Source organism: Protopterus annectens, chromosome 9.part0, assembly GCF_019279795.1.
Source record: "Protopterus annectens isolate FY-2018-M chromosome 9.part0, PAN1.0, whole genome shotgun sequence".
NCBI lineage: Eukaryota > Metazoa > Chordata > Ceratodontiformes > Protopteridae > Protopterus > Protopterus annectens.
The window spans coordinates 1,413,385,771-1,413,410,286 of NC_056743.1; the positions used below are offsets into that span (position 1 = coordinate 1,413,385,771).

A 24,516-nucleotide genomic window follows, 5' to 3' on the forward strand; every position below is an offset into this window, starting at 1 on the left:
ATGCTCCCTTTCAATGGCTTCTGACCCTGCTAGGTTAAGCAAAGTAAATGCCCTCGTACATGCATCTTTGTCAGAAAAAGCTGCTTGTATGAAAATATCATATTCCTGCTCAAATACTCCCCACTTTTCTGCAATATTATGATCAAACATAAGTGGACTGGGTCTGCAAAATGCCTCTGCCATATCAATACACAGTAGTGAAGGTGCTTGAAATTATGTATGAACATATACATACATATATGCCATAAAATTTATGCCAGAACATGTAGTTATGCCCAGTAGCACAACAGACTCTTTTAAACAACTGCACTTTGTAAAATAAATCTCCATAGCACAAGAACACTTTAAAATAACTGTACTTTGCAAAACCACCCTGTATCAGTGTAAGAAATACTTTGAAATTATTATACTTTGCAAATAAATGTATGCAGCACAAGAAGTTCAGAGTAAGAAACACTTTGAAATGACTGCACTTTGCAAATGAACTGTATACAGCACGAGAAACTGTTCAAAATGGCTGTACTTTGCAAAATAACTCTGTACAGTGTAAGAAACACTTTGAAATGGCAGCACTCTGCAAATAAATGTACACAGCACAAGAAACTTTTCCGAAATAGCTGTATTTTAACTGTACTTTGCAAAATAACTTTACTTTGCACACAATAAACTCTTTGAAATAATTGCACTGTAATAAAGCACACTCTGCAAACACTTTACACACTCAGAGATACTTTGAACAACTGTAATTATGCTTTGAATGGCTTTGGTCAGTGTTATGCCAAATATGGTCGTTTACTAAAAACATGCAGTTGCCTTGCTTTTCCAAGCTTATTTCGCCCTTTTATTGTATTCGTTATGCCCATTTGACCCCTTATCATGCTCATTATACTTTTCTTGTGCTCATTTTACTTTAAACATGCTTGGTATGCAAACCGGAGGTAATTCTGAACCCCATATAAGTATTTCTGATAATTTTATCAAATGTTGCGGTTTCTAACACTTTTTTTAATTAATAATCCATTTTGTGCCTTTCATTTGATTAACAATACATTTTGTGCTACTTGTTTGATTAATAATGCGTTTTGTGCTCTACTAATGCTTCATATCGTTTTCTTTGGAAAATAAATCATTTGTGCAAGTTTTGGTTACCTGTAGTTCGTTTCTGGACTTTTTTAATCATCTGAGCACAGTATCAGCCAACCTGCTCAATATACCTTCACCGTCAACTCTGCACGTCATGGTTTGAAGAGGTTCTGACACCATGTCGCTCGTCCAGTCAGGATAACACAGAAGAACAGTTGTGGGTTCGGTTCAAGCAGCTTTACTATATACAAACACATCAGGATTGAGGCTTAGTAACTTGAACTTAAATAAACCTGCAAATATACTGACTACTACACTCATACACGCTTACACTCTGGCTGTTCTCTCAAAATGGCACTGCTGCCTGCACGTGCTCACTATTAATATGCATGTGCCTACACTTGGCAATGCTTCTTAAAGTTACAACACATGCTGTGTTCTACAGCAAGCATTCAAAATCTTCTACTCAGTCTGGGTTTTCAAATGAACCTTCAGAAATTTTCCCTTACCCTTTTCACAGAATTATTTTCCTGGGATGCCTGTTAGAGTCTGCCCATTGAAGAGCTTTTCTTCCCCCAAACAAAGTAGAGATGTTCCAAAGGTTCTTCCTGAGTTTTTTCAATCAATGCACAGGTATCTGTCAAGGAATCTCTCAGGATTCAGAGGTACATGGCATCTATAATTTTTATGGCTCCCTTGGCCAAACTTCACTTGAGAAAAATCAAGTGGTACTTCAGCTCACTCTTGACACAGCATCTTCATCCTTTATCTTTTCAGATCCACATTCTAGGGTTTGTATGAAGAAAGGTTTGATAGCGGTTAGACCAGATCTCTTGTAGTCCAGGTCTCCCCTTCTACCTTCTCTCCAGTCTGTCACAAGAGATGGTTCAGATCTAGGGTGTGGAGTGGTTTCCAAAGGTGTGAAAGTGCAAGGTTTGTGGAACAAACTTGACAGACAAATGCATAAATATCAGATAGAAGATGGTAGTGATAAATGCTTTGAAAGCCATCATTCATGTTTGGTTCCCAGGACTATTACACATTTTGACAAATAATACCAGAGTGGTCTGGTACATAAAGAGGGGAGGGTATCAGATATTATCCCGTTAGCAGACTTTCTATGATTGCTTGAGTGGGAGCAGCTCAGCTCATTTTGACTCTTCAGGGCTCATACATTTTATCAAAGCAGAACCTGGCAGACCCTTATGGAAGGAAGCTTCACCCTGAAGTCTTCCAAGAATCGATCCAACTGTGGTGGGACACCTTAAGTAGATCTGTTTGCCTCCTCTTAGCTCAGACAACTAAAGAAATTCTGCTGCTGAATTCCTTGCAAATAGGCTTAGAAGACAGATGCCTTCTCATTCACATGGACATGATTAGTCAGTATGCCTTTTCACTGATACCAAGGGTTCTTAAGATATAAAAGGACTCCCCAAAAATTGTGGTGGCGACTCCCAGGCAGTATGGTGCTCCCCTAATTTCAAACTGACCAGTGGCAATTATCACAGGCTTCCCCACTGAATGAATTTACTCAAAACCACTACATTAGGAAGTACTATAAAAAGAACAGATTGACTGCGCTGGTTATAGAATTTTAATAGCTTTTATGCACTGTTTATTTCTGTAGATGTGCAGCAGGTACAAAAGGAGGCTAAAAAACTTGCTGTGGAGAAATTGTGGATGTATAAGGGAAAAGGTTTTCTAGTTGGCACTTTTCCAAGGACTAGGGCTGTTTTTCAGCCTGCCTGCCTCTAGTTCTTGATTATTTTGTGACAATAGTCCTCCGGCCTCTCTCACTCCTGTATTAAGGTTCGTGTTGGCTGTTTCTTCTTGTTTTCCCTTGCACTCTCCCTTCTTCCTTTCCCAATATAAACAGTTTTAAACAGGGTTTTACATATCCATCAGTCTAGAAAACTGGTGGTTCTTCCTTGGGATCTTAACTTTGCGCTTGAAAAGCTTAACTCTGCTTCTGTTTGAACCAGCTCATCCGACTGAATTGAGGTTTTTAACATGGAAGACTGTTTTACTCATTGCTTTGACCTCTGATAGGAGGGTGTCTCCATTACAAGCTGTTATAGTGAGTCAGCCCTACTTCATTGTCCATAAGGAAATTGTTTCTGTGAGAAAAAATATTTCTTTTTTGACTAAAGTGGTCTTAGAATTTACCTTAAGCCAGTGTGTTAATCTCCCTGTCTTTTCCTGACTCCAAAGCCAAGGGAGAAAGACATCTGCATACTCTGGGTGTCATAAGGCAGCTCAGGTGCTTCCTAGACAAAACTTAGTCCTTCAAGAAAGCTGATCAGCTGTTTGTCTCCTATGAAGGTAAGAGAAAAGGACAGACATACAGTTTCTAGGTGGTTGTTTCATGATTTTTCTTTTTGCTATTCTAGCCATAAAAGCCACTTCCAAGCAGGGTTAGGTTCCATTCTACTAGGGCTTTGGCTTCTTTGTTGGCTTTTTGGAAATGTAAAGACTCTAGAAGTGTTGTAGAGGTAACAATTTGGACTTCTGTGCATACTTTTACAAAGCATTACAGACTGGATTCATTTTCCAGCTCCAGAACAGGTATTCTTAGACCATTCTCCAAGGGATTCTGGATTCTAAGTTTATTTCCTCCTCCTCCTCCTCCTGCCTTTTTAGTTTATAAGTGATGGTAATTTATCCATACAGCTTAGGTTGCTGCAGCAGTCATCTGTGTTGATTATAATACAGTCGAGTAAGTAAACTTACCTTAACAGTAGATTTTCTAATAGTTCGCCATTGCAGTAACTTTTCCCTCCCTCCAATCTTCCCTTCTTTCTGTGTTTTATTTTTTAAGTTGCTAGGATGTGGTTGTGCATACCTTTGCTTATATAGTTATGTTTCCTAGCATTTTCCTGTCAGGGCTATTAACTGCCTTCTTGGGGCAAGAGAGGTCTGAGAATTGTGGCAGTCTGCTAATTATTTGGAGCTCCTGACTGAGTACAAGGAAGGTGCTCTTAAGCTTTGAAAAGCCAACCAGTAGCAGCGGGTAAGACTTATATAGCTTAGGTTACTGCAACAATGGTTTATTAGGGCATCTGCTGTTATGATGAGTTTACTTAAATAACTATTTGTTTTCTTTTTTACTTCCTGCCAAAGAGAATTTTAAGTGCATATTTACATTTTCCAGATGTTAGCCTGGGGAGTTCGAAACATCAGAAGCCATCTTATAACTGTCAGATCTACTAGCCTGATAGTAGAGTGCGGAGGGGAGATGCTTCAGACACCACCAATAAAGAACATGAAGACAAACTCTAACTTCCCCGTTAATAACTTCTACATGCAGATGGTAAGTGATGTCAGCCTACTACTGATTCATCAAAAAAATTGTGACGATCTTGGACAAGTGGAGATGAAAACCAGCCAGTTGTGTCATCACAAATAAGTCCCAGAGTTGTGCTGTGATATATCATTGGACTGATGGTTTTAATAGGTAGAGTGGTGGCTGAAGAATTAAGGCTTCTAACTCACAGCTCCAAAATCTGGCTTTTGCCCTGAAATACAGTTACAGTCTATCTGGAATGTGCACGTGTTTCTCTTATTTGCATTGGTTTTCCCTGAGTACTCTGGTTTCCTTTCATTTCCCATAAACTTGCTTGTCTACTGGCTGCTGGAAGCTGTGAATGTATTGCATTTACCTTTTCCCCAATGGCCTGGGTTACAAAAAGAGTTTGTAAACAACCACTTCACTTACCATTTAACAGATAAATAAACTAAATTCTGCCCCCCAGAAAATAGCATTAATTGAAAAGTAGTATCTTCAGATACTGTATTCTTCCATGCACATGGACCACAGTCTGCCATTTAAAGGTTAGAGAACTCTGAGGGAACTACAAGAAGCCATTCAGGAAATATGGAAAACTAGCAGGCTTCTACGTGGTAACATTGATACCAGGATATGAGAGGCATTTTGTGAATATCAAATCACAAAAGGGAACCAAATACTTGTATTTCAGATCCAGGAATGTTATGTATAAACCAGTGGAGCTTCAGCAAATCTGATTGTCAGTAGCATCCATCATATATATGAGTTTGTTTTACTATGTCTGCATGAAACATAAGAGCTTGGATCACAAAAGTCTGGGGAAAGAATGGTGGAGAGTGTATGGGCAGTGCTCTTGAAGTTGAGCTAAGTCTGAGAAAGGTCCATATGGATCAGTGCCCTACCCTGATTAACAAGTAGCTTAGAGGGTTATGTCCAGAAGCTATTAATGAGCTTTCCATTTGCAGAATGTGTGACTGTGAGCAAGTCACTTAACCAGGCAGTGGTTCTGGGCCACCCCTGAAAAAGGCATTCTTGTCTACTGGGCTTACATTTTAATAAATCAATAAACAAATAAATAAATATAAATTTAGTCGCTTTCTTGGTCTGCTTAGTGACATATCAAAGCTACTTAAAAGGTTAAGTTAAAACACTTTATTTTATGCATTTTGGGGTGGGTTGATGAGTAAAATTGTTTTTTTCTTGATCAGTAGTGACAAAAATGTTGGATATTATGAATGAGAAGTTGGTCAGTAGTTAAAATAGGACTCCATGTTTTTCTATATTCTACTGGCAAAAGGTTGAGAGAAATGTTTTATAGCTGTTATTGAAGTTACCAATAGTTTGAATGCCATAAAAATAGAGACGGTAAAATGGACTGGTTATACAGTGTTTTTGTGACGTGGCTATGAATGCCCATGCACAGTGAAATGTAGTGTTGGAATTCATAGAACCTATCAGACAACCTATGTTTGAGATCTGAGACAAGATAGGGGAAATGGTGAAGCAGTTGGAACACATATAGTGTAATTTAATGGACATAGATGTTTAGGCATGAACATTTTCTCTAAGGCTGTGTGGGGTTTTAGAAGTAGAAAAAGTGAACTTGGAGTATGTGAAAAACAAGATGTTGAGGTGCACTGACTTTGTGAGACAATCCCTGTTTATGATACAGGTGAGGCATTTGCCACTGCAAGGGACTAAAGCTAAATATGGAAAGCGTTTTACTTGTTATGAAAAAGAGCAAATACTGAGGAAGCTGTGGTAACTGGAGAGAAAGTTGTCTGTGAATGGGAGGCATGTGCTCATGGAATATAATTTATTCTAAGGTGACACTGACATATCACTTATGATTTGTGGCTACACTGCAAGAGTATAAGTAGAAGAAATTGAAATTCACACTCTCATTTCTAGCTGTATTTAAGTTTTTTTTGGATGGCCAGTTCTTGATATCTGATGATCTGGATAAAACAACTGGGAATAAAAGAGAACTACCCAAAAGTATAAGCCAAAAACAAGCTGAGCAGAAGGGTGAAGAAACTGTTAGGTTGTTGGACTCAGATACTCTGAGAGGAACAGAGGACGATTTGTAGAAAATATGATTTCAAAGGAAAAAAAAAAGACAGCTGGATATTCATGCTATTCCAGGAGCAAAATGGCTTGCTAGGCATGCAACAGTCTACAAATAAGTTTGGAATGGGGTATCTTGAGAGTAAGCAGTGCTATATGTAACTTAACAGGCATTAATCATGGAGTATGTGAAACCTTTGTATATGGTGAAGGTTATTAAACATGTGTTAGAATATAAAATAAGTTTGCAGATGACGATGGATGCAATACTGGCTTTAAAAATATAGTCTTGTCAATTGTAAACAAAAAATTGAGAAGCTTCATTGCAGTTGATGGCTTGTTTTTTCCTAGCTGTGTAGTATGGTCAGTATCAACTAAATAAATAGGATAACGCCAATCTTATTGTGTAGGGGGTAAAGCCATGGCTATGGCCTAGCTGACCCGGGTTAAGCTAGAACTCAGGAGACTGAAGGAGCAGCAGGGAAGGATGGGCATTACCATCCTGGGGGGAGGGTGGTGACATGGGAGTCTCCTGCAGTGATCCCTGGTGGAGGCTGGTGACATCACATGGTAGGAGTTGTGGCCCAAGAGGAGGCAGGCGTGGACATGGCTGAGCTGTGGAGGAGGCAGGACAGTATGCCACAACAACCCTATCTCATGCCTTCCCCTTGAATGTAACCATATAGTCACATGGGTGGTGGGAGTAGGTAAGGCATAACCAAAAAGATACCCCCAACAGATGTGGACAGCTGAGACCCCAAGGGTATCCTTAGGTTCCATGATGGGTCCTGGCAGATTAACAGATTAAGTCTGGGAGGGAGTTTAAGAGTATCTGGAAGACCCGGAGTGGATGTGGAGAACTGGGTAGCAGTGCCGGAAGAATGATGAAAGAAAGGACATCCAAAAAACCCCAAAGAAAACATCTTTTTTGAAACTGCGTTATATTATAGATCACTTACATAAGTGACTGAGGCCCTACAGGCTACACTTACAATTACAGTACTATGACAAAGATGTCAAATAATTTATGTTAAACATTTGTTGCTACCACTGTTTTATGGTCATATGCTATATTGTTTAGAGATGTATGGTGACTATGCCAGTCGACAAATATCATGGAATAAAAATAAAGAAAGTTATCTTGATTATATTTCACTTTTATGTACTTGGCAGAGGTTGTATTTTTATTATTATAAACATATGCTCTGAAGTTGTTAATCTTCTTCCTATTCATCACTGATGGGTTCGGTTCCGAGCCCTTGGAACTGAGTCGGCCTAATACCAAGCTCGCATACACCAAAAACTCTTGAGCTAAGCTGCTACCCACAATGCCCTTTTCTCAATTACCTCAGATCTTGTTTGCCGCACAGCCATATAGCAGCGTTTCACCGAGCTCTCCAGCTAAGTATTGCGTTTTTCAAATTTTATAGTATTTTATACGTTTTCTTCTCTCTAACTCTTCTATTTCTTGATATCTTATTCAGCTCTACCCACGGGTATCCCTTTTTTGTACCATCGTTGGTAAATGCCCTTTTTACCCTTGTGGTATTCTGAATACCATTGTTGGTATTTCCTCTCTCTCTTTCCTTCCTTTCCTTACTCTAGTTAATTGTTGGGTTGTTTTATTGTGGTATGTATGAAAAGAAAGGGACTTTGGGGTTTAAGCATAAACTCCCGAATAGTGATTTACATGAGGAATGTGTATACTGTTTGAAGGTACCACACGTATCTGTGAAACCTCCCTATGACATTTGTGCCAGTTTCATTCAGCGGACGCTGAATGAAAGAAGGAATAAATTAATTCTCAAAGGCCTGCTTCCTTCTCCTTTCTTTGAGGCTATTTCTGCATCGGAGGTCTCAACCCCTCCATCTGTGGACAAAAAACATCCTCGTTCTGACCCCTCTTCACCGGCCGTTGATAGGGGCAAGCCTCATAAGCATAAGGCCCATAAGACTTCCATGGAGCACAGGATTGCCTCCTCAGTTCCGACCACTTTGGCTCCGAGCTCGGCTCCAATGGCCCCTACAGAGATTGTCATGACTTCCTTGTTGGCGCCGCTGTCGGCACAGATGGTTACGGATCCTACTGTGGTTTCGGCTCCGACCATATTGCCTGCCATAACCTCAGCACCGATGTTCCCCATCTCTGTTCTGAGATCGGTACCAATGATCTCTTTGGAGCTGATAATGACTTCCACTCTGGCTATTGCTTCGGCTCCAAGCCCACTCTCGGCACCGATAATCCCCCTCTTGCCTCTTTCAAAACTGGAATCCTCAGTGCCGACTTTTACTACACCACAGACCCAGTACTCCCTGTCTTTGGATCTGTTTGCTGGACAAGCCTTTAGCCCCTTTTGGACCGACCTGACTCCCCCTCAGGTGTGTCAGTAAGGTCCACCAGGAGCCTATCTGAGTTGGATGTGGTAAGCCTCTTTGATCAGATGCTGACAGCCAGGGGGATTACAAATTTTCCTAGAACCCACCCCACTCTGAGTTTTGGGTCCATCGCACCTGCGACTCCCTTGTATTCTTCTCCCGTGGACCCTTCAGTTCTGAGACCCATAGCTTCAACATCTACGGGAAGACTCCTTTCCTTGGCGCCGACAGGGACCTTGTCTGAGGCCCCTTTGGGTGTCGGTTCCTTCGGAACCAACCCTTCCTCAAGCTCATGCTTGTGGGGTGGAACCCTTGGTTCCAGGTACGTCTCCAGTTGTTTCGTCTCCGTCATCAGATCTGAGGGTGACTCCTGCCCTGGTTTTGCTTGAGGCTCTGTCCCTGGGAGCAGGTGTGACTCTGGTTCCGAGATTGTCTTCCTCTGTTTTGGGCTCCCATTCCTCTTTAGGTGGGCCTGCCTTCCGGGTGATGGAGAGGGTGCTTGCTTCCCCCTGCTCCTTCTGAGCTGCAGCTATCACAGGCCACCCCCCCCCCAGGACAATGAGAGCGCAAGCCTCAGGAAATCCCTATACAGGATAACCCCTTTTCTGAGTCTTCTTCGGATGCTCCCACTGAAGAGGGAAATGGATGTGTAAGAGCAAATACATGGACTCCCCGGAGGAGTCCCTCACTGAAGATACAGACTACAATGATGGGGAAGGGTCCCACCGGTCACTCCCTGAAGATGTCTCCTTTGGAGACATCCTGGAGATTGTGAGGCAGAGGGATGACCGCTCTCACTCCTCTACTTCTTGGGTAAGCCCCCCACCGATGAGTTAGTCAAGCTCATTGTGCAGCAGGCATGGAAGAACCCTGATACCGTTGAGGCCATTCCCCGGAGATCAGACAAAATACTCTCTCCTCCAGTGGATCAGCCCCATTAGTCTAGAGGCTTACCAGTAGACGCTATGGGGGTGGCGGCTACCACGAAAAAGGACCTTGCTGAGGAAAGTCCTGCTGTCCACCCACCCAACAGAGAGTCCCCGGCGGTGGACAGATTAGGGTATGCGAGTTTCTGCTTCAGCGACCTTTGCTGTTAGGTCTCTGAACTTTTTGGTGCATTTTACGAAGCTCCAAAGAGATCTCATCACTGAACTCTCTGGAACGCTCATGGGTCAAGTTTTGGACGGGGCATGTGACAAAGTTGCTTCCCAACTTGCCACCCTAGAGTAAATTTCCAACTCATCCATGAGGTTGCTGTCCCACGCAACTGAAGGGGAGGCTAGAGCTTCTGGTGCAGGCGTAGTTATGAGATGCCATGCCTGGATGTGCATTTGTGACCTTGCGGACTCCTTCGTCTTCCTTTTGAAACATCCCTATCGAACCGTCAGCCTCGTTCGGTTCTAAAGTGAAGGACACATTAGCCAGGTGCGAGCAGGATGGAAAAACCTTGTCTGCCGTTGGCCTACATTTTTCCAAGCCTCAGCGCTCCTTTTCCAGGAACCAGAGGAGTGGAAAGATGTGGCATAAAAAATCTCAAGGCGCTTTCCGTAGTGCACGTGGTGAGGACTCTCCCAGAGGCAGAGGGCGTTCCAGTAATGGAAGAGGCCCCTTTTGGGGCAGAGGGAGTCCCCGAAATCAGGACTCCAGGGATTCTTTCTCCAGACGACCGTATCAGCGCTCCTGAAGTGTTGCCCGATTGCTTTCCTCCGGAAGCAGTCGGGGCTTGTTTCTCTCTGCACCAAGCTGCCTGGCTGTCTATTACAAATGATCAGTGGGTGTAGAGAATAATTTCCAGAGGTAACTACATCCCTGTAATCTCTTATCCAAGACCCCCCAAATCCCTTCCAGATGTTCTAGCCAGTCAAAGGGAAGAGACAACTTCAGAAATAGCAGCGCTGTGTATAAAACGAGTCATCCAACAAGTCCCCCCAGACCAGTGGGGATCTGGGTTTTACTCAAGATTCTTTTTGGTGCCAAAAAAAGACCGGGGACTAGAGACTGGATCTCATCCAACTAAACGAGTCAATAGTTCAGACCAAATTCCACATGGTCACGATACAATCCATTCTCCCATTTCTTCGGGAAGGTGTGTGGATGTGCTCGATAGACCTCCAGGATGCATATTACCACATCAAAATGGGCAAGTGCTCCACGAGTCTCCTTTGCTTCCGGCTGGGAGCTAATCATTACCAGTTCAGAGCCCTGCCATTCGGTCTGTCGATGTCCCCCAAAGTGTTCACAAAATGCCTAGCAGTGGTGACAGCTCATCTGAGACTTCAGGGATTCCAGGTGTTTCCATATTTAGACAATTGGCTCCTCTCCGCCCTCACCAAGCGCCTACTGGTCAGGGCCCTCCACTACACTCTAGCACTAGTGGAGTTCCTTGGCATCACCATACACTGGGAAAAATCCAACCTTCATCCCACCCAGCAGTTGGAATTTATAGGGGCAGTATTCAACACTCAAACAAGCCAAATCTCTCTTCCTCATCACAGACTTCAGAGATTAAGGTTACAAGTACAAGTGATACTCTGTCAAAGGAAGGTGTCTGCAAGGGAAGTTCTACATGCTCTGGTGTTCATCCCAATTGTTCCCCTAGCCAGATTGCACATGAGACTACTACAATGGCTCCTTTTGTCCCAGTGGGTATCCAATCTTCATCCCCTGAGCTCACAGATCCTCATCACCAACTCCTGCAAACAAGATCTCCTGTGGTGGATGAGAACAGATGAAAATCTTTGGTGTCACCCCTTCCAGACTCCCCAACCCAACGCCATGGTGACCACGGATGCTTTCTTGATAGGGTGGGGAAGCCACTTCCAGGGAAAGACAGTCCAAGGCACATGGTCCAGCCTAGAGGTCAACTTGCATATCAATGACCTGGAGTTAAGAGCGGTGCTGTTAGCGTTGCAGGCACTTCATCTGCTCCTTCCATCAGGAACAATTGCAATCCAGTCAGACAGTATGTCCATCCCCTGGTACATAAACAGGGAGGGACCAAATCCTACCCCCTATGTCGCGAGGCCATGAGAATTTGCCATTGTGCGATAGCTTCCAACTGCTTTCTAATCACAATGCATATTCCGGGGAGCTCCATTGTGATTGTGGACATGCTGAGCAGATGCATCCTCCATCCACACGAGTGGTCTCTCAACTCGAACATGACGGCAGAAATCTTCAGCCGTTGGGGCCAGCCTTGCTGCGATCTTTTCGCTTCCCCATCAAACAAAAAATGCAGCAGCTACTTTGCCCTCTTTCCCCCAGATGGGGAGTCACCGAGAGACGCTTTGACTCACAAATGGCCCGCGGATCTCCACTATGCTTATCCTCCAATACCTCTGATACACCTATTTCTAAGGAAAGCTATTCGGTTGAGATGCAAAGTAATCCTCATTACCCCTTTCTGGCCTCATCAAGTGTGGTTTCCCTTCCTCCGAACTCACCTGTTACAACCTCCTTGGATCCTGGACACTCGTCAGGACCTAATATCTCACCCACAAGGGCTGACTCCCCCAAATTTATCCACTCTCAAGCTGAACAGCTTGGTTTCTCCACTTCCGTTAGTTGCCAGGCAGGAAATCCTTTCCTCATCTGTCCGAGATATTATTCTGGCCTCCCATAAACCATCCACCAGAAAACTTTACAGAGCCAAGTGGAAAAGATTTGCTATCTGGTCACATAATTGGATGCTACATCCTTTTTCAACCGCTACAGCTGCTATTCTTTACTATCTTTCTGAGTTGTTTGAAAATGGGGCATCAGCTTCCACCATTCGAGTCCATCTAGCAGCTATTTCCAGTTTCCATAATGGTTCAGATGGAGTTCCTCTTATTTCCACCCTAAGACTTTTCTCAAGGGAATTTTCCATAGTGGTCCTCCTATCAGGCAGCCTGTGGAGGCATGGAATCTCTCCCGGGTTCTCCAGTTGCTCTCTCTACCCCCCTTTGAGCTGGCTGCGACATGTGATCTAAAATTCCTTTCATGGAAATCCTTGTTTTTGGTGACGGTCACTTCAGCCAGACAGATTTCTGAGTTACAAGCCTTATTTATCAAGAGCCCGTACCCGATCTTCCATAAGGACAGAGTATCACTTCGTACTAATCCATCTTTTCTCCCCAAGGTGGTTTCTGACTTCTCTATTAACCACTCCATTGAGCTCCCTGTATTTTTTCCTAATTATTCAAACAAGGGAGAATACTGCCTGCATTCATTGGACATTCACAGATAGCTACGTTTCTACCTGGACAGAACTAAATCCTTTCGCAAGTCGGACCAACTTTTCATTTTTCTGGTCCTAGAATGGGGTGCGCTGTATCTAAAGTTACTTTGTCAAAATGGCTCAGATTGCATTACCTTCATATTCTCTTATGAATGAATCCAAGCCTGCTCAAATCAAAGCTCACTCAACTAGGGCTATCGCAGCTTCTGTTGCCTTCCACTCCAGGGCTTCCATGGATGACACCTGTGCAGCATCCATTTGGGCTAAACCCCATACCTTCATCAAGCATTACAAATTGGATCTGGTCTCCAGGGGAAGAGTGGCCTTCTGCTCAATAGTTCTCAGGAATGTTTTTCCATAAGGGCCACCCAGGTTCTCCAAGTAGCTTGGGATTCTGTCCCATCAGTGATGAATAGGAAGAAGATTAACAGCTTCAGATAAAGAAGTTATATCTTACTATAATGTTCCATCTGAGTTGTTGATCTTCTTCCAGTCATCACACCTTCCCACCATCCCCTACCAAAGGCTCCTGGGGATCTTCTGGGTCCTTGTGGTGCTTCAGGGTTTCTGCGCAGAGATGGCCTCTGTCTTCCTGTTTCTTCTATATGTTGCATGCAAAATCGATCTGAGGTAACTGGGAGAAGGGCATTGTGGGTAGCAGCTTAGCTCGAGAGTTCCTGGTGTACACGAGCTTGGTATTAGGCCAACTTGTTTCCGAGGGCTCTGAACCGAACCCATCAGTGATGACTGGAAGACGATCAACAACTCAGATGGAACATTATGGTAAGACATAATTTATTTTTTGTTTCTGCAGTTACTTGGGGAATTTTTATTACATTCGCAAGGATTCACAAACAGCGCAAAAGCAAAATTACGCAATGAACAGTGGTGCACAAGATGGAGATGATACAAAGACATAGTTATCCTGGTGACATAAGGCAAATGACTGTCTAATGAGGTAGAATTTAGCAGTATTTTGATAATGAAGGTAACGGTGAATGGAAATGAGGATAAACAACATGAAAAATCAATTCAGAAATATATAAACTGAGTCTTGATCACCATTGTAGCTGTATGCTGTAAAATCGTGGTGAAAAGAGATAGAGGCCATGCTAATATGTTAGGGGTAACAGATGCATTACCAGAAATGTATTTATTTAATGCCATCCTCTTTGCTATTGGCAGTGAAGGTACGCATAATTGCTGTCCATGTTGCAGAAGGAACTAACAGTACCTATCATTTCATCCCCTTATAGGTAGGTACAAGGCTATCTGCCGGAGGGCATTTATAAGCCTAGCCAGAGTGTGTCAGCTTTCGCTGCCCCATTGATTAATTAACTGAACCTCTGTCAAGAAGAGCCAATTAAGTGATCCCAGTGGTGTATTTTCTGTTACCCATCCACTCGTCAAGGTTTCTCTTAAAGAGTGTTAGTGAAGGGCTCTGCCTAATGTAGTTAGGAATTTTGTTCCAAAGCATGGGGAGTCTCTGACAGGAGTCTATCCCTCCAGCATGTTCTATTTATTGTTGTGGTGAGGTTTAGCTCACTAAAGCGAGTGGCTCGAAGTGACTTGGATTTCTTTAGGTGGAGCATGTCCATCAATTCTGAGTTGGACATGGCTTTGTAAGTCAGGCAGAGATCACCTCTGAGTGAGTGATATGCCACTGAGTACAGCCAGAGTTTTTCCAGTCGGGCTGCATAGGACATATGTTTGAGGCCAGTAATCCTCTTGGTGAGGTACTTTTGTGGTCTTTCCAGCTGTTGGAAGTGTCTTGTGAGGTACATCCCAAATGAGGCATTGTACTCTATGATGGGTCTGATGAGTAGAGGGGACTATAACCTCTTTATTTCTAGATGCGAACCCTTTAGTAATTAGATGGGCTACATAGAAGGATTTCCTAACTACTTTGGCAATATTATTGTCAAAGGAGAGATTACTATCTATCTGGGTCCCCAGATCTCTTATTACTTCTTCTGTATTAAGGGGGCTGCCACTTATGTGGTAATTCATGGGTGTTTTGTTTTTCCCATATGGGATGACTATGCATTTTCTGGCATTTAGCTTGAGACCATGACTTTGACACCAGGTGTCCGTCTCAGTAAGGCACTTTTGGAGAATGTCCGTGTGAGACGGAGAGTCAATTATGGCTCTCAGTTTGCAGTCATCGGCGAACTTGGTTAGCCATAGTCTTCCTGTGTTTGCCTGTGCTTCTGAGAAGTATATGCGGAACAGTAGGGGTCCTTGGACTGAGCCTTGTGGGACACCACTTGTGACTGGTTTAGAGTCGGACCCGGAGCCCGCTATTCTTACTGTGTGAGTTCTGTCTGTAAGCCAGTTGGCAACCCATCTCGTGACGTAGGGGTTTATGTTCAGACTGGTGAGTTTTTCTATAATTCCCGAGTGGGGAATGGTATCAAAAACCTTGCGAGGTCAAGGTAGGCTGTGTGAACCACCTTTCCCTCATCTATGGCCTTGGTGACTGTCTCGAAGAAGTCAACCAGGTTTAGTAGGCATGATCTCCCTTAACAAAGCCAAACTGGGTCGGGTCAAGTGTTTGGAGGTTCCCAATGTCTTTGTTACTGAGTTCCATGATGATGCACTCCATAGCCTTGCAGACCAGGCTAGTCAGGCTTATGGGGCGATAGTTACCAGGGTCGGTTGTGGCCCCTCCTTTGTGGAATGGAATAACCGTTGCTGTGCACCATTCTATGGGCACGAAGCCTGTGGAGAGGCTGAAGTTGAACAGTGTGTTTAGGTGGGGGGTTAGTTCTGTAGTTCGTGCAAGACACAGCCTGGGACACCATCTGGCCCCATTGACGTTCTGCTTTTGGCTTTTGAAAGGGCTGTTTTCACTTGTGCGTCTGTGATTTCCGGGACACTACACTTTTCTGGTATTGTTGTGGACCCTTTTGGGGGTGAGAGGGGAGTGAAGTTTGCACTGAATCTATCTGCCAGTATGTTGGCAATATCAGTAGGTTCAGTATATTTTGTGCCATTTTGCACTAGCTCAGAGCATATCTGCGAGTTGCCACTTAGATTCTTGACATAGTAAAAGAAGGCTTTGTTGTTATCTTTTGAATCCTTGGCTATTTTTCTTTCGAAGTTAGCCTTGGATGATTTTATGAGGGACCTTAGTTTCTTACTGATACTGATCAGGGATGTCTTTCCTTCTTGGGATTTGCTTTTTTTCTGAACTAGTTTCCTCCTTCTATTGTATAGCCTGTTTATGGCAGGGATCCACCAGACTGGTTTCCTTCTCTTAGGGGAGTGAGTCTTGGTTTGGATAGGGATGGCACGATCCATGCATCCTTGTTGGTGCTCATAGAGTGCATTTGTAAAGGTTCCTGTATCTTGGACACTGTTATCCTGTAGCATGGGGGCTGTGAAACTTACCACCTCTGTCTTAAGTAAGGTGAAGTTTGCTATAGAAATGTTTTTCACTGTGGTTTCCCTGGTTGGGGGTTGTGGTATGGTGTGGACATCCAGAGTGATTAGTTTATGGTCTGATCTAACCAGTGACGGGTTGACCTCCTGTGCAGAACACCTGTCACCCATGTTGGTGATGACCAGGTCTAATATGTTTTCACCTCTGGTAAGGGAGTTTACCAGCTGATCCAGTGCATTTGAGTTGATAAATTCAAGGAAACGCTGGACCTGGGAGTTTGTACTTGAGTAGTTTTCCCAGTTAACGGTAGGGTAATTGAAATTGCCCAATATCAGGGTGTTCGGTAGGACCTTCATGTTTTCCAGTGTCTCCAAAAAGGCGGAGTGGTGATCCTGGGTCATGGAGGGTGATCTCTAGCAGGCCACAATTTGCATTGCAGATTTGCCCGATGTTAGTTGCACATGGATAATCTCAGAGGTATCATGCTGCGCCACTAACCTGGAGGTGTAGGTATCCTTGATGAATATGGATAACACCCACTCCTTTTGTGTTTCGGTCCATGTTCTGTGGCCAAAATGTGTGGTATGAGATGTAGCCCGGTAGTGCTGGGGTGCTCTGTGGAGCCTTGAACCAGGTTTCAGTTACTGCACAGATGTCGACGTTCTCCATACTGAGGAGTGCTTCGAGCATGTACATTTTGAGATTTAAACTCCTGGCGCTGAGTAGCATAACCCTCATTTTTTATTTGTGCAGTTTACGGAGGTGGGTTTTACTTTTGAGCCTTGCCTAAAAAAGGCACTATGGGGGCAGCAAGAGCCTTGGCCAGTATTCGAAAGCTTAGGGGTGACAGGTGCAAGCCATCTCTTGAGAAGTAACGAGGCTTGCCTAGCATGTTTTCCCAGACTGATAGACACTGGATCCCCTTTGAATGACACCAGAAGCTTAGCCAGTTGTTGAAATTGATAATTTTTTTCTTGATACTGCAGTATCATTCTTGATAAGGGCAGGATGCTACTCAGGGTCAGGGTCATACCCACCTGGATTACATGATCAGAGAGCTCTTCCATGTCTCTTTCCATGTAGTCCAGGGAGGTACATCTTAGGTCATTCACACCAACATGAACAATGACAGAGTCATATTAGTACTTGTTCTGGAGTGACCTGAGTGCTTGTGTTATGTTGCGGATTCTAGCTCCCGACAGGCAGCTAACAGTAACCTTCTCCTTGTCCAGCCTAGTGAGTGGGACATCAGTGTGCCTGACTATAGAGTCGCCTATTACTAGTGTGTTAGGTATGTTATTTTGCCTTAAGGGCTGTGATTGTGCAGCACACTGATTTTGTGTTGTATGTGTTGTCTGGTTTGTGACGGGAGGTGCAGGTTTTTTGGGTGTCTGCTTTGGAGGTCAGTGATGCTTTTGCAGGTTTTTATTTAGAGCCTCCGAGTATGATTTAGTGTATTTATGTGTATTTTTTGCCAGTGTTGGTTTAGTATGTCTATGTGAGGCTGGAGGTGTGGTGCAAGTGTTAACCTTCTCCTCATGACTGCCTGTTCCAGTCTTGGGTGGAGAGAGCTTAGCCTCCAGTTTAGCTATATAATTGCATTTCTCGCATATGTTAATGTTTTGTGGTAGGAGGAGAGGGTTGTCTGTGTACATGAGACAGTTGTAATATTGCCTCAGGATACCCAGGTTCACCAGCTGGACAGGAAAGTATACCTGAAATTGCCCTTTGGTCATGCCTGTATAGTAGAGTGAGCTGCTTAGTCGCTTGGTTGGTGAGGGGTGAATAATGAGCCTTGCCCTGCTAGGCAATCAAGTGTCGGGGTATATTAGTGCTTGCTATTAGGTCTGAGCAAGTGCTGGGCTGTAGGATGCTTTTTAAGTGCTTAGGTTGAGAGTTAGACTACTTTCAAGGGAAAAACTGAAGAGGAGACTTGGTGGAGCCTTGATAATTTAGCCCTAGCTAACCAGCACTGCCCAAACATGCAAAACCTTGTGAATGCAGTTTGTACAGCAGGGAAATGAAAGAGATAGAAATTAGCCCAAAATGGCCTATAAACTACTAACTTCTGGGCTGGAACCACTCCTCCAGGGACAGATGGCTGCTCAAAGCTCCCTCTCTCACAGGTGAACAGAGAAACATCCTTCTGTCCAAGTAAGGTATGGGCAACTCAGAAACTTGTAACACAGCCCTGAATTCAGCCCTAGCCTGAAAACTGGACTATACTAGCTTAGAAAGGTGGGAAACAAGGAAACATTTTTTTTTGAAAAGATAAGGCAAAAACAGTAAAATATACACTTAAAACAGCTTTAAACGACTACAAACAGTAAAAAATACACTTAAAACAGCTTTAGATGACTACAAGCAATCAGAAAAGGCTTTTAAACAAATTACCCAATTAACCAGTAAAAAATCTCAAAACTGAGCCCTGTTCCTGAAGTCTTCAATCAGACAAGTTCTAACTGTACACTCCTGCCACTGGGGTGCAGGGGAACCTTCTCCAAAAAAGAAGGCCTGGATTAGTGCTCAAGTTATACAAACAAAGCTAGATTCAGCATGCCTGAATCTAGTTTATGTGACAGCAAACAAGGCACACCAATTTCAGTAAGAAACAGTTCAAATATGCAGGCACTATAAGCCTCTAACCAGAAATCCCCAGCTCAGAAGGGCAGAGTCCAGCCTCTCCTCCCACAAGAGTGCAGACCACAAACCTTTTTAATGTAAAATGACTGGCCTGAAGCCCAAGTACTTAAACCAGAACTAATACACTTTTAGAATAACAGACATTGAGCCTTCAGTCAGCAGTTCCAAACTTAGAGGGATGTAAGCTATCTGTCCTGCCACAACAGTGCAGCCCACAAACCTTCTTAATGTAAAACAACTGGTCTGAAGCCCAAATGCTTAAACCAAAAGGCTTAGAATGATAGCTACACTTTAATCAGGTTACTACCAAGCAGTAATAAATACAATTGAATACTTTTAAGAAGGCCTGGATTAGTGCTCAAGTTATACAAACAAAGCTAGATTCAGCAGGCCTGGATCTAATCTATGTTACAGCAAACAAGGCGCACCAATTTCAGTAATAAACAGTTCAAATATGCAGGCGCTATAAGCCTTTAACCAGAAATTCCCAGCTTAGAAGAGCAGAATCCAGCCTCTCCTCCCACAAGAGTGCAGACCACAAACCTTCTTAATGTAAAATAACTGGCCTGAAGCCCAAGTGATTAAACAAGAACTAATACACTTTTAGAATAACAGACACTGAGCCTTCAGTTAGCGGTACCCAACTTTGAAGGATGATACAGATATAGTAGATTGTTACCATGTGAAGGTAGATAACAATCAGGAGCTCATGCAAATTTGTTTGCTCTAATGTACAGTCTTATGGGATGCATGAAATACCCATTCCTGTGGTCACTAAGGTATGTGTAACATTGAAAATCCTCTTTACAGGGACCTTCCAGCATACATATGGGGACACTGTGGGAGTATCCCTGGCATCATCTTCATGGATACTACACCAATTTCTCAATGCAATGTTGCAGTATGTGGTGGAACATATGTGGTTTCCATGTATTACTGAGGAGAGAAACAATACTATATGGGTGTTCTCTAAAATAGCTTGGTTCCCTGAGGTACTGGGTATAGTCAGCTGCATCCACATCACCATCAAGACCTCATCTGGGACACAGGGACAGTGGTATATCAACCATAAAAGATTCTACTCCATCAGTTGCCAGGTGGTCTTAAATACACAGTATAGTATAGTAGTAACAGACAGCAGACTGTAAGATGGCAACACACCTCAACTTTCCTTCCAGTTCTTGTAAATGTTCCCCAAGGCTTGATTCCTGGCCCCTTTCTTATAGGTTCATAGGTTAGTACTAAGCTAACTGCCCTTGCGAGCCATTTTAAGCCTAGCCAATTATCCCTTGTGAGACTCAAACCCTGCACCTTGTGTTTGTAAGGCAAACACCTTAACCATTAGGCCACCCTCCCAACCTGTTTAATATATTTATAAACAAGCACTATGCAGCTACCAAACAAGCTGCCATCATGCAGTATGCCGATGACTCCAACTTACTGTGCACTGAAACAAGTGATCTGAAGTAGGATATTCATTTGTCTGCAACCTGTGGGTTATGGATCCGATATCGGATCCGAACCGGCATAGTTTCCAGCTATGGATCCAAGCTCTCAGCTCCTCCCCTCACCCATAATGCCCTGCTCTACCCTCATGACCTCAGATCTTGTTTGCCGCGCTGGTAACTGGATGTGGTGTCTTTAGCTCTCAGCTAAGTGGTATTTTTCTTGTGTAAAAATAGAAATTTTTTGCTTTCTTTAAACTTTTTGTGTGAAAGTTGTAGGTTCCCTTTGTGTATTGACTGTTTTTAGTTTAAATTTAATTTACAGTAGTATTTTTTATTCCTCCTCACTGGCAGAGTGTGTGTGAGGCCTGTGTGCTTGTTTTAGTTTTTGTTAACTTCTGTAACTTTTTGGGATTTTGACTCATGGCTGACCAGCCTAAGTCATTCTTTTCCAGTCAGCTCCGAGTGTGGCCATAAGCTCTCACCGGCTGATGGCCACACTGTGTTATGTCTTGGGGTTGAGCACCTCACATCTGGTTGTTCCATTTGTGCAGGGTTCAACCCCAGGGCACTGGAGGAGCGGTGGTCCAAGCTGGTCTTGGCGGTCTTACCGGACTCGCCCGACTCGCCTCCTTCGGGACTCCCATGCTGCAGCTGCTCCCTGTAGCACCCCCTCCTGCTCCTGGGACTCAAACTCCCGCTACAGGACAGGAGAGGGATGCCCCTAAAAAGGAACGGAGGGAGAAGCACCACAAGCGGCGGGCCGAGACCTCTGTTTCGGCCCGCCTGCTGCTGGCTTCTCCCCGGCTTCCTTAGTTGAGCTGTCTCCTCCTTCTCGGCCCGGTCACCTGTGTGCTTCTCACCGGGTCCTGAGGAGGAGGAGACCCGATCTCCGGCGAGGCTATCGAGGAGGCATTCCAGGCCTACCTCGTAGCCTGCGCCGAGGTCGCACCCATAGCCTGGATGCTGATCTGGACCGATGATGCGAAGGTTCATCCAGGCCCAGATGCAGATGGGAGTGCTTTGCCTCCTCCGGGAGCTCAACACCCTTTTTCAAGCCTATCGCCTCCTTCTCCCACCCGCTTCCTGGTTCGGAGCAGCTGGAGCCAGCAGCTTCGAGTTGGGAGGTCGGATCCGGATAGTACTGGGTACTTCGATCCGACCATGCCTCGAAAGCGCCGGACCCGATCTCTCGGAGCCTGGATCCGAAGCCTGATCCGGGGATCAGTGCTCCTTCGCGCCGCCTGTGTCGGAGCGCACTGTCCTTCGATCCGAGAAGCCGCGCCGCCCGATCCACCTCTTCGATCCGAGGGGAGCCATTGTCGGATCCTTTGGTCGAGGTCGGCTCCCCTTCGGCTTTTGATGTAGTGGAGAGGGCTCTGTTGAGGGTCTCCGACCCCGGCACTTGCTTCGCCCGGCCCCGCTCCCTCTGCACTGGGCCAGGCTTCCACCATCCGGCCCCTGGGACAGCCCGTTTCTGTGTTCCAAGTTGCTCCTATGGAGCAATTGGCTGCTTAGGACTCTTCTGACAGCCCCCAGAGGAGGCTCCTCAAGCATACGTGCAAAAGGAGGCACATAGACTCCTGAGTCTCTCACTGAAGACACGGACTTGGAGGAAGGGAAGGCTCCCAAGGTCACCCCGAGGATGTCTCCCTTCTGAGACATCATGGAAATGCCCGCATCAGGGGGTGGTCTGCCCTCAAGTCTTCCTCGGACGGTCCTGTTCTTGGAGGCATTCAAACGGGCCCGTCTACCTCTTGGGTGTCCCCTGCCGACCCCCTGGTGGACCTTATTACCACCAGGGCGGAAGGAACCGACACCGCGGAGCCAATTCCCAAAAAGACCTGACAAAATCCTTAGCCCGCCTTCTGACAGGGACCCATTGGAGTAAGGGGCCTCCTGTAGATGCCATGTTGATGGCGGCCACAAAGAGGGAACTGGCTCAGGAGAGTCCCTCAGTCCACCCACCGAGCAAGGAGTCTCGGATGATGGACCGCTTGGGGAAGCTGGATGTTCAGTTCGCGACCTTTCGGTGAGGGCTTGAACTATTTGGCACACGTTATTCGGATGCAGCGAGACCTTATTAAGGAGTACGCTGCATCCTCGAGTCCATTTCGAGGAGGACAGAGCTCTGCACTCCACCAAAATGGCCACTCTAAGGTCAGTCACGAATACTTCTATGCGGCTACTCTCCCATGCTACGGAGGGCGCCGCTTAGAGCTGCGGGGACAGGACTGGTCGCTAGGCGCCAGGCCTGGCTCCGCCACTGCGATTTCTCTGAGCCCTTCAAGGCTGCTTAACGCCTTTGATGGTTCTGCTCTGTTTGGCAAGACCGCTCAAGCGACGCTGACCCAGAGCGAGAAGGACGGGAAGACGCTGTCTGCCGCCGGAATCCGCTTCTCTGCACCCCAGAGGCCCTATTCTAGGAACCAAAAGGGTCAGAAGAAGATGTGGTTCCGGAAGTCGCAGCAGTCCCAGCCTGCTCCGACAACCAGTCCTTCCGTGGCAGAGGAGGACAAGGAGGACGCCGCCCAGAGGCAGAGGGGCTCCCAGAAACTTCGGGTCCAGGGAACCTTTCTCTGAACGGCTCACAGCAGCCCTGAGGGGCTGCCCGACTGCTCTACTCTGGAGGCAGTCGGGGACGCTTTCGGGCACCTAGCGGCATGGGAGTCCATAACATCGGACCGCTGGGTTCTCCAAATCATATCCAGGGATATCACATTCCTTTCCTTCACCTTCCAAAGATGCAGTCCCTCCCAGACGTACTACCCGGTCAAAGGGAGGCCGCTTTTAGCAGAAATTGGCCATCTGCTAGAGAAAAGAGCCATCCAGCCCGCTTCCCCCAGACCAGATCGGATCAGGGTTCTACTCCAGGTTCTTTTAGTGCCAAAAAGACGGGGAACTAAGACCAATCCTAGACCTCTCTCTCCTGAATCTGGCAGTCCCCAAAGAAAAATTCAATGGTCACTCTACAATCTATTCTCCCCTTCTGGGAGAATGCCACTGGATGTGCTCGATAGATCTCAAGGACGCTGCATCACCACATCCTAATGGACAGGCGCTCCAGGAGGTTTCTCCGCCTCGGCTGGGAGCCAGTCACCACCAGTTCCTGGTCCTTCCCTTGGTCTCACCACAGCCCCCAGGGTGTTTACCAAAGTACTAGCAGTGGTAGCGGCCCACCTGAGGCTTCAGGGGTGCAGGTCTTTCCCTACCCGGACGACTGGCTCCTACCCCCAACAAGGCATCTACTTCTCTCGGCGGCGCCAGACTCCTTTCTCCATCTTGCTCCATTTCTGGGCATCACAATAAATACAAAGTCCAACCTGGCACCCACTCAGCTCTTAGATTTCATAGGGGCCAGACTAGACACAAGGAGTTTACGAGCCTTCCTTACTGCGGACAGGATTCTGAATCTGCAGCCCAGGTGCTGGGCCATTCTCCATTCATGTTCTGTTCCAGCGGAGTTGGTCCATTAAATTTTTTTCCCCAGGGAAAGCGGGGGGGAAACCCCCTTGGGGGAAGTTTGAAAAACCTTGGGGGGGGGGGGGGGAAAGGTAAGTTTTTCCCCAGTTAAAAGGGTTTTTTAGGGTAATTGAAATTGCCCAATATCAGGGTACCCGTAGGACCTTCATGTTTTCCAGTGTTCCAAAAAGGCGGAGTGGTGATCCTGGGTCATGGAGGGTGATCTGTAGCAGGCCACAATTTGCATTGGCAGATTTGCCCGATGTTAGTTGCAATATGGATAATCTCAGAGGTATCATGCTGCGCCTACTCAACCTGGAGGTGTAGGTATCCTTGATGAATATGGATAACACCCGCTCCTTTTGTGTTTCGGTCCATGTTCTGTGGCCAAAATGTGTGGTATGAGATGTAGCCCGGTAGTGCTGGGGTGCTCTGTAGAGCCTTGAACCAGGTTTCAGTTACTGCACAGATGTCGACGCCTCTCCATATACTGAGGAGTGCTTCGAGCATGTACATTTTGAGATTTAAACTCCCATGGCGCTGAGTAGCA

The 24,516-nt window shown here is 45.3% G+C and overlaps 1 protein-coding gene across 1 annotated transcript in view; it reads left to right on the top strand.

Annotated features, from left to right (window-relative positions):
• Positions 1-24,516, top strand: part of LOC122810691 (myoferlin-like) — a 1,883,765-nt gene that overhangs the window by 324,005 nt on the left and 1,535,244 nt on the right. The window contains 1 exon segment of the mRNA XM_044082260.1: positions 4,235-4,393. Within this exon segment, the coding sequence (XP_043938195.1) occupies positions 4,235-4,393 (159 nt within the window).